The 10,296-nt window shown below is 41.2% G+C and overlaps 1 protein-coding gene across 1 annotated transcript; it reads left to right on the top strand.

Annotated features, from left to right (window-relative positions):
• The first annotated feature begins 3,105 nt into the window (after positions 1-3,105).
• LOC119657189 lies at positions 3,106-4,617 on the top strand. Its single transcript, XM_038063992.1, has one exon. The coding sequence runs from the start codon at positions 3,158-3,160 to the stop codon at positions 4,316-4,318; it is 1,161 nt and encodes a 386-aa protein (XP_037919920.1). The 5' UTR covers positions 3,106-3,157; the 3' UTR covers positions 4,319-4,617.
• The last annotated feature ends 5,679 nt before the right edge of the window (positions 4,618-10,296 follow it).

Genomic DNA, 10,296 nt, shown 5'->3' with positions numbered 1-10,296 from the left:
GGTCTAAGACAAAGAGATGCCCTATCGTGCACGCTTTTTAACCCGGCCCTGGAAAAACTAATCCATAATGCTGAGGTAAATGCGAGAGGTACCATCATCTTTAAGTTCACCCAACTACTAGCCTATGGTGACGATATCGACATCATGGGAAGAACGACCCGAGGCTGCCTTCATCTAGATCGAGCAGACGAGGCGAAATCTTGGGCTGCACATCAATGAAGCCAATATATTGTGGCAACTTCAGCACCAAAAATTAAAAAAACACCAACCAATTGTGACAGATAAGTCACACTAGTCAAACAAGAGAAAAAAGATAGGAAAGTACAATTTTGAGACCGTTGATAATTTCTCTTATCTAGGTTTGGGGTGGGCGGGTCTCTTAATCCGTATGAATGAGGATGATCTAGCCCGGAAAGTATGTATGACAGAAAAAGAGGCAGACCCTACCTCAGATGGAACGATGGCGTAGGCCAAGACGTCAAACAGCTTTTGGCATTTATCCTCGTCAAGTGTGTGTGATTGTGCAAGCCACCAGATTAACTGCATCAGTTGTGGGCCTCCTCTTTAGAAATGCGAACTGATTCTCAAAGAAACCACTCTTCTTTTCGGAAATTGGAAATAATATGTTGTAGATTATTCGTTTAAATAGTTTGCCAGTATTGTTTCGGCCTGTAGGATGAAGCTTCACCCAAAGGATTGTTTGGCTTGTGGATTAGCATTAGTTTCTGATTATTCCATTGTTTAGGAAATGCTGTTTCTTTAAGATAGGTAGTAAATATCTCGGCAAACGTATGTGACGCTATTTTCACTACTGCCCAAAGAGCTTTGTTGGGGATGCTATCCAAACCAGGCACTTTGTTCCCAACTATTTTTTTCGCAGCTTTTGGACCTCCTCCTCACTTACCAGAGGACTTCGATAGTGTCTATCCCGCCAGTAGAAGGTTAGCGATACACACCTTTTGTGATTCGTTACAATTTCATCAGCAGGTTAAGGCAAGAAATTGGTAGACGGTGTTTGCCTTTGACTTTCGACATTATTTTCTTGTAAGCTCCACACCAAGAGTGTCAGCTTCCTCAGGCACTCGCTAAAAGTGTTCACTATTACTTTTTATGTAATTTCTTCCGAGCCGCTTTATATTCCTTATGAAACTGCTCGTATCCAGATCGGTTTCCATTTCGCTAACTGCGTCTTCTCACCTTGAAGTAGACTTTGCGGCATTCTGCGAATTCGGAGTTCCACCAAATTTTCAGAACTTACGATTTTCTACGATTTGTAAGATGTTATTAGCCGCATTTCTTACGAGCGCTATGTTTTGCTGCGAAACTTCTTTGAAGATCTCTTCTTCAAACTTATTGGCTGTCCATCTGTCGGGTCCATGTCGGGAACAACTCATTTCTGTACGCTGTATTGTTTCAAAGACGATGGTCTGATAGTCACTATGTGTATATTCTTCGCTGACGTACCAATGGAGATCTTTAAATAAAATATCACTACCAAATGTAACATCTATCGCGGACCCTATTTCTCTTTTTGGAAAAATGTTGACGTATCCAGTGTTTGCAAGTGCAAGATGCAGACGAGAAAGAGCTCTTACGTTCGTTTCCTGGCTGCCCCATTCTTCAACCCATGCGTTCAAATCTCCAACTATAAGCATATCTTACTAGCCTCTCCATCATATATTGGAACTCCTCCCTTGTAAAGCTTGGTACCGCATAGCAACTGTAGATGGATATTCAACCTATTTTTACTCTCGGGAAGCCACTCTCGGGGTCTTCATGGTGCCTTCGATGGTTCGGTTTCCGCATGTCCATATCGCTATTCTGTCTGTCTGTCTGCCACACCCGATCTACTCGGAGACAGCTAAACAAATTGTCATGAAATTTGGTGAGAACTTGTGGTGTGATGTGAACGTGTGATTTCCTTTAAGTACAACAGACATTAAGTAGGTGACATTATTTTGCACTGAGTTTAAGGGTGGGCTCCCCATACATGAGAAAGGGGGGTGTAAATGGTTTTTTACAGAATATGTTCGTGTGGGGTATCAAATCAAAGGGCTCAATTAGTGCTTTTTGAAAGTGATGAAATTTTTGATATTGTGTGAAACGTAGGTGAATGAGGGCTCAAAATGTGTGCCCTAAAAAGTGTAACAGCTCTCGTTCTCAGAAACCATCCAACCGAAAAATCTGAAAAAAAAAAACACATACGAAATTTAGGTCTCAAAATAAATGTATAGAAGGTCAAAATTGTGTATTTCACGTGATTTTTTCGCACTCTAAGCCACGTATCCGGATAGCTGAGTGGTTAGAGCGCAAGGCTGTCGTACGGAAGGTCGTGGTTCAAATCTCACTGGTGGCAGTGGAATTTGTATCGTGATTTGACGTCGGATACCAGTCGACTCAGCTGTGAATCAGTACCTGAGTCAAATCAGGGTAATAATCTCGGGCGAGCGCAATGCTGACCACATTGCCTCCTAGTGTAACGTTACGGTCTTGAATGAAGTGCTCTAACACACTTCAAGGCCCTGATCCAACGTGGATTGTTGCGCCAACGATTATTATTATTAAGCCACGTATGACGTCACCATCATATAAAGTGAACCCATATGAACGTGGAGTTCAAAAATACTTATGTACATATATCAAGAAATATTTTGAATTGGAAATATGTCTGAATGGGAAAACCTGAATAGGGAATTTCTCACACAAGATGAACACAAACACTCTATACCCGTCCGGCTTCCAGAATTCCGACTTGTTTTGTTCAATCGATTGGATTAGGCACACAGTCATTGGCCAAAGAAAACAGCCTAAAAGCAATAGTTTTTGTAACCTATGAAATCAATGTTAACTTATTTTCCAGTATCAGAAATATCCGGTGCGCTACCTGAAATAAAGCTAGTATCATCATTTGACTAGTATAACATAAACATACATATCAGCAAATCCAACCAGCTGCAAATAATGCCTTATCTGTCACGACATGAATGATATACAATGAAGAGACTTTTGTTGATATTCAAAGACAAATAGGAATATTTGAATGCTTTATATATTATATAATTAAGATTAGAGATAACGTTCAACCTACCGATACTACTAACTGGTGTATTAAGATTAGTTTCGCTGCCGATCTCAGAATATTGATATCGCGAAAACAATGTCCGCACCTAGTACTACAAGTCCTAAATTCGCCTTTCCTGCTTGGCTGAACCAAGCATACCTAGAAGACGCTATTCGCAATAAATATAAAGACAGTTCTGTAAAAATTAGTAAATTCGAGCCTTCACCAGCTACTTCGGTAGGCGATAACTACGCGAGTGTTTTGTTTCGAATCGGAATAGAGTTTGAGAGTGACAAGTGCAAACAACCTCAACGGACCAGCTTTATTCTAAAAACCTCATTCCAACAGCTTCCAAATACCGAACCAATTGAAGCTCTGGAACTTTACAATATATACCAGCGAGAAATCGTCTTATATGACTGCATCTTCCCTAAGTTTCAAAATATTCTGAAGAATATTGGCTGTGTGGAGGACTTAGTCCCAGATACTATTAAAGTTGATCGCCACTGTGATGGGTTGTTATTTGAAGATCTGAAGCTTCGAAATTACATTACACTTGAACGAAGAGTTGGATTGGATATCGAACATACCCAACTTCTTCTGAGGAAACTTGCAAAATTCCACGCGGCCTCAATTATTTTCAATGAGAAGGAGCGTCAAAGTCTGGAAAAATTCGATTACGGCATATTTAACAAACACACTAGAATATATGCTCCCTTTTTCACCAGTTACTTAGAAACATGTGGGGAGACAGTCTCTGAATGGAAAGGGTTTGAACAACTTGGCGAAAAGTTGATCAAGTTAAAAGATAAAGTAATGGATTACGGCGAGAAAGTATTTGAAGTGAATCCTAATCACCTCAACGTTCTTGCCCATGGCGACCTTTGGAAAAATAATGTCATGTTCCAATACGATAATTCGGGAAAAGTGAAAGATGTTATAATTTTAGATTTTCAATTTACTTGCTGGGCTTCACCAGCAATTGATTTACATTATTTATTTCGAACATCATTAATTGAGGATATTCAAGAAGAACAATTAAAGGACTTTGTGGAGCAATATCATTCAAGCTTGTCAGAAATCCTGACGGCGCTAGGGTATCGTGGCAAACTCTCTACATTCCCACAATTTTGGATTGAGTTTACGAAAAAGAGCTTCTATGGTATAATATTTAATTTACAGATCCTTCATGTATTTGTAAAAAAATATATTTTCAGCCGTCACTTCTGCATTTGTGGTACAGCCCCTTCAAATTAACGAAAAACCTGACGAGGGCAATGCTTTCGATTTACTTGGAAATGACGAACAGTCCAAAAAGTTTAGAAGAATGATTTACAGCAACCCCAGAGTCCATAGAACATTGAAGAAATTACTACCAATTTTTGATAAGCAAGGATTACTAGATTGATTGATTGACTACTATAGCAACTGCTTCCTGAAGATAACTTCAGTTATACAGGGAACATTAACTTTAGATCTGTAAGTTTGCAGTGGTTCTACTACATACAAAAATGAGCACTTGTCATTATTAAAAAGAGCTGGTCAATTTCTTTTCATTCCTTCGTTATAGCTTGAACAGATACTATGTCGTCATTGCGATATTAGGAAAATTTAGACGGATACAGACATTACCAGTGGTTTACGGCTCGTTGGAACCACTGTGTATCGTCATCAACACCAGGGCCACCAATATCCGGCCTAGGTTTGCGTTACCCATTCACCATTGAACCATTGACCTTTTTCCACTTCAGTCTGTGTTCCGTTAAGAAGCGGAGTCGGTTCGTCTTGATCAGTTAAACAATTTTGCTTGGTCGCAGTCCTGATCTGGATGGAGTCGAGAGGCTCTCAAATCACCATCTAGCGTATCAAACCATCATTGTTTTAGTCGGGATTCCAATTGTTTCCATTCCTGTCGACTTCGATGAGATTGCCAATCTTGAGAAGTGCGAGAAAGATGTCCACACAATCGAAGATACCTTTCTTGCAATGTTTGCAATGTTTCCACGATCAGTGCAATCAATTTGGGATGTGATCATCATCTTTGTTTCTACCGTCATGAGACACCATTCATTGTCTTTAAGAGTAGGGCAGCACTCAGAACCATAGAGAGCCACAAGGTGGACACCATTGATATGTCAATCATAAAGAACGTCAGTTAGGGAAAGCTATTTCATTTAAGTTGTGCTGATATGTGAAGCAATTCGACAACGCATTTTATTATTGCTGGTAGCATTGACTCAATATTTAGATCAGTCAAACACCTTCCCAAATCCAGGAAGCAATGCAGAAAGATCGATAATTCTCACGACATTTCTCTATAACTAATCGTGTAGCTTATATTGCGTCAGTAATTCCCCAGTTCTTAAAAAGCCCGGGTTGGTTCACGGTTATATGAACGAAGTCGTGAATATTGCTGCCAAGAACGCCTTCAAAAACCTTCATAATACAACAACCGAATCGAACGGTCATTTTCCTTTTTTTGCATATTGGGATGGTGATGTTTTCTTGCCAGTCAGATGGTGTTCCACCCTCCTCAATAACCAGATTGAAGAGTTCAATGACCCAGAACGTTGGGTCCCAGCTCCTTGCTTTCTGCAATTCAGTTGCGATATCATCTGGTCCTATTGTTTTCCTTTATTTTATTGGTTTGATTGCTTCCTGGATTTTAGTAATGCTGACATTTATATCCTGCTGGATTTACGAGCGAGCCGTGTAAACCTACCTGCTAGCCCACGGTCCTTTTAAGATCACGGATCTTCGTTTGGACATCGTCCAAACAGAGTTGGTGGCCCCCGAAGGTGGCATAGGCTTTTAGCTTGATTACACGATTCTTCGACGCAACCATGTAAATGATCATTTAATAAATTATATATTGACAAATACTGGTGACCTTTTGGTCAGCTTACCACCGATCCCCGTGTCCGGATGGCCCAGCGGTTAGAGCGCTAGGGTGTTGTACAGATGATCGCGGTTCCAACCTCACTGGTGGCAATGGTATTTGTATCGTGACTTGACGTCAGTTACCAGTCAACTCAGCTGTGAAAGAATACCTGAATCCAATGAGGATATTAATCACAGGGGAGCGCAATGACGACCACATAGCCTCCAACAAGGCACTGCAATCCTGTGTTGCAGTGCTACGATCTTGAATGAAGTGCTCAAACACACTTCAGGATCAGATCCAATTGGACTGCCACGTCAACGGTTATTATAAATACCACTGATCCGGAGGAATGGCAGCAAAGCACGACTGTAAAGAATCTCTCAAAAAAACTTCAAACAGTTTATCCAGCGAAACAAGAACGAATGCCTTAAGGAGCTCTGCACCGAGATGAATGTAAACCCGTGAAGTATTGCATATAGAATCGGAGGACTCGGAGGCAGTTCATTTCGACAGATCCCGAAGAATTCTTGAAAACCATCCAGAGGTTCTTCCCCCAAACTCTGGAAATGACGGCAACTGTCCCAACAACTTAAGACGAACAGTTGAAGACCTGCGATGGAATTGGAATCCCGGCATCATACCTAATAGAACCCTTAAACTTTCGTGAAATCTACTTAACGAAGGTTCTGGTTTGACACCGATGTTGGACCCAGGAAGTGCATTATCTCCGTGGGTGTCCCACGAGGCTTCATACTGGCCTGGCTTACCTTACTGTGGAACTTCATGAACAAAGAAGTACTCAATTTTCCGGTTTCGGAAGAAGCAACGGTGGTGGGTTACGCCAACAAAATGGTACTGATTGTACTCACCAAGCATCTAAAACATTCAGAGTTATACTCATACGAAGCACACTGGCACTGTTAAAACTTGGTTAGAGATTCCAAGTGCCGTAAAAGACATTTTACCCGGATTCAAATTGGGAATCATACCGTCACTTCCGAGCTGGCCATTAAATAATTCAGAGTGATAATAGAAGCGAACCTCCATTATAAGCAAAGCATGCAATTTGCTTGCAACAGACTACCCAGGGCAACTAAACCAAGTCCAACCAGAAATCGGAAGTTCGGTGCTTCAGGTATGAAAGGTGTTTTTTTAGTTTTTACAGACGTGGTATTGAGATTTTATCGCGTGGAGGGTACCGATTTGATTCGAAAGAGGCAAATTTTACCTGCTATAAGTATAACTTTGTTAATAATAGTAGAATTTGCACCGAACATTCCAGTATGATATTTCATATTAAAACATATCTTACTGCAAAATTTTGCGGATCAAGAATGAACTTAATGGGGGTTAACAGTAAATTTTCATAATATGATAATATACTATTATTAGCTTTATTTGAGTAGATATCGTAGCGAGACTTATTTTGAGGCATAGATAATTTTTTTCAGATTCTTCGGTTGGATGGTTTCTGAGAACGGGTCTTCGAAAAAATTTTCCCTTTTCGTGTGACAGAGAAACAGGCAACGTTGGCTAACGACACTTTTCACAAGGATTCCAATTGGCGGGCGAACAAGAAATGTACACATGGTGAGGGTGGAACATATACATATATACATGAAGTTCGATAAGGAAACTTTCGATGAAATATAGTCCCATTAGAAAAAATGCCACATGTTGTTGAAAAGATACAGAAAGTATATGATGCTTTCATGCCACGGCGCAATGTATTCAAAAAACGAAAACCCAATTCGGAAATGGATGAATGTCGTACGACCTACCTTAAAAGCAGGAAGCAGAGTCAAGGTAGCAGTAACCGACCTGAGTCTGAAAAGTTGCACAACCGATATAGAAAGGCGAGAAAAGAACTGCAAAGAATCATTTCTAAAACTAAAACTGTACCCTTTAAGAGGTTATGAAAGGAAGCAAACTCCGACCCACGAAATCCCGCGTACAAAACATCGATCAAGAATAAACGCTCATCCCCGATAACGAGCCCTAAGTTCCAAGTGAATCGACCCTACTCACTGCTCCCAATGAAATTCCCGAAGAAATCAAAGTAGAGGTTCTTGAAACTGCGGAGGAGATTACTGAAAATCAAACTGCAGACTTAGACGGCGTTGTTAATGACAGGCATGATAGTTCCAAATCGGCTTGCACAAATATTCACGGCGTGCTTCAAAGAGGGGAATTTTCCGGAAAAGTATAAGCAACAGAAGCTAGCGCTAATTCAAATAAGCATTTAAGGGATCCTCCGCTTTAAAACCCGATATGCTTATCAAATGGCATCGGCCAACTCTTGGAACAAGCCATCTACAACAGGCTTATACCAGTCACAGAAAGAGAAGGTGTCCTCACGGACAAGCATTTCGAATTCCGTCAATCGATCACAAAAAGAGAAGGTGTCCTTTCGGACCGGAATTCCGAAAGGGATGATGTACTGTCAATTAGATCAGTACGGTTACGAAAAATACGAAAGTGGCAATGGAGACCAATAAATCCTCCGCAGTAGTTACTCTCCTGAGAGAAGATGAGAAGAATGTTTTCAATTTTGCACTAATGTAAGTAATTGAGGCTTTACCTAAATTAGGCTCTTCCAAATACCTGGTACGCATCGTCACAGAGTTTCTCCAGGGGAGACCAGATTCGGACGATGAAACGAAGGCAGATCGGACAACTGCGGAGTTCCACAAGGATCAGTTCTCGGTCCTCTTCTGTGGATAATAATGTAGGACGGAATTTCAATTACAGCTCCCTAAACGAATGACAGTCGTCGTTATTGCAAATGATATCTGAGAGCCAGGATTGACCAAAAATTAAACTTCAAGTCACGTCTTGAAAGTCTAGCAAGTCTACGTTTTTGGCAAACATTTTACCGAATATAGGAAGCCAAAGGCAAAGTTGTTGACTCCTTATCCTGCAGAGTTGTAAGTTCAATTTTGCTTTATGCAGATAATGTATGGGCCCCGGCATTAGAACATAAAGCAAATAGGAAAAAGATTGCATGCTCATACCAAATAAGTGGATTGCGGACATCGTGCGCCTACAGAAAAACATCTAACGAAGCAGAGTGCATAATAGCAGGAATGGTCCCAATCGACATCTTGGCGAACGAAGGTCGACGCCTCTATGACCCAGCATATACAGGCAAATCCTATACCTATCGTGGGCAGCTGGGTAGAAGTGAAGCAATACTGGGGCGGAGTGGATTAAACGGCGCCATGAAGAGACTAGCTACCATGTCACCCAGTTCCCAAGTGGACACAGAGAGTATTATGAACATCTTTGCCGCTTTGGGCGTAACAACTCTCCGCATTGCCCGACATGGAACACGTTGTTTTTAACTGTTCGAAATTCGCTACATACAGGGCCAAGGTGAAATTGTTTACCGTGTTGCAGTTGCCACCCAAGAATATACTGGACCACTTGCTAGTCTCTGAAACAACTTGCAGGGATGATGGCAAAATTAATGAAGTCGATCCACGATCTACCGAGAAAAGAGGAGCTTGGGTGGAGAGTGATAAGTAACAACAGGAGCTAAAGTTCTGAACTGGTCCTGCCCCGCCATGTAATACCGAACTAATAGTCACGCGGGGTATACGAAGGAGAAGGAGGTGGTTTTAGAGAAAAGCTCTCACAGGTAGGAGCCAGCGGTAAGTTTTGTACCTTTCTAACTTGCAACGGCAAAAAGGCTGACAGTGAATCGACAAACGGACAAAACCTTATTAAATTCTGTTTTCAACATAGAAAGGCGCTACAGAATATTTTTTAGTTTGTTTTTGTACTTGGCAACCGATTCTCGAAATATCGGTATATGAAAAACAAAAATCTGCTTCATGCAGATGATGTTTTCCTAGCGTCTCATAACAAAGCAAATCGAAATCAACTTGTCCAAAAATGGAATGATCGCCTCATGCAGCACGGTCACAGATTGAATCTGAATAAAGCAGAATTTCTGTCGACCAATCCCCATGAAACAGGCACTATCCCTGTCGATAGCAGTGACCTGCCCAGAACTGAGCGATTTAAATTTTTCATGTCAATGCTCTCAGCCAATGGAAATTGCATCACTCATTACCGCAGTCTAGATGAAGTGGCGTTCCACAACTGGTATTCTTTTGTGACCGGCGTATCAACTAAAGTTTCAAATCTAAAATCTACCGCAGTGTCGTGAGCCCTGTTGCCATGAATTTGAGTGTTGGCCGGCTTTAACGGCGTCCCGCTGTAATGCAGTCAAAGATGTTACGTTGGACTAGTAGCGTAACATACCTTGATCGCATCCGAAATAAGGGCACCCGTGATCGATAAGGTTCGCACTAAAGAGAATTCACATGCTGAGTAAGATTGGTCT

The sequence above is a fragment of the Hermetia illucens genome, chromosome 5, assembly GCF_905115235.1.
Source record: "Hermetia illucens chromosome 5, iHerIll2.2.curated.20191125, whole genome shotgun sequence".
Lineage (NCBI taxonomy): Eukaryota > Metazoa > Arthropoda > Insecta > Diptera > Stratiomyidae > Hermetia > Hermetia illucens.
Note: the sequence above shows the minus strand (reverse complement) of the source record. Positions and strands in the feature narration are given on the sequence as shown.

What these genes read in the sequence shown, in the direction of transcription:
- LOC119657189 (XM_038063992.1), top strand. Translation starts at nt 3,158, where the DNA reads ATGTCCGCACCTAGTACTACAAGTCCTAAATTCGCCTTTCCTGCTTGG.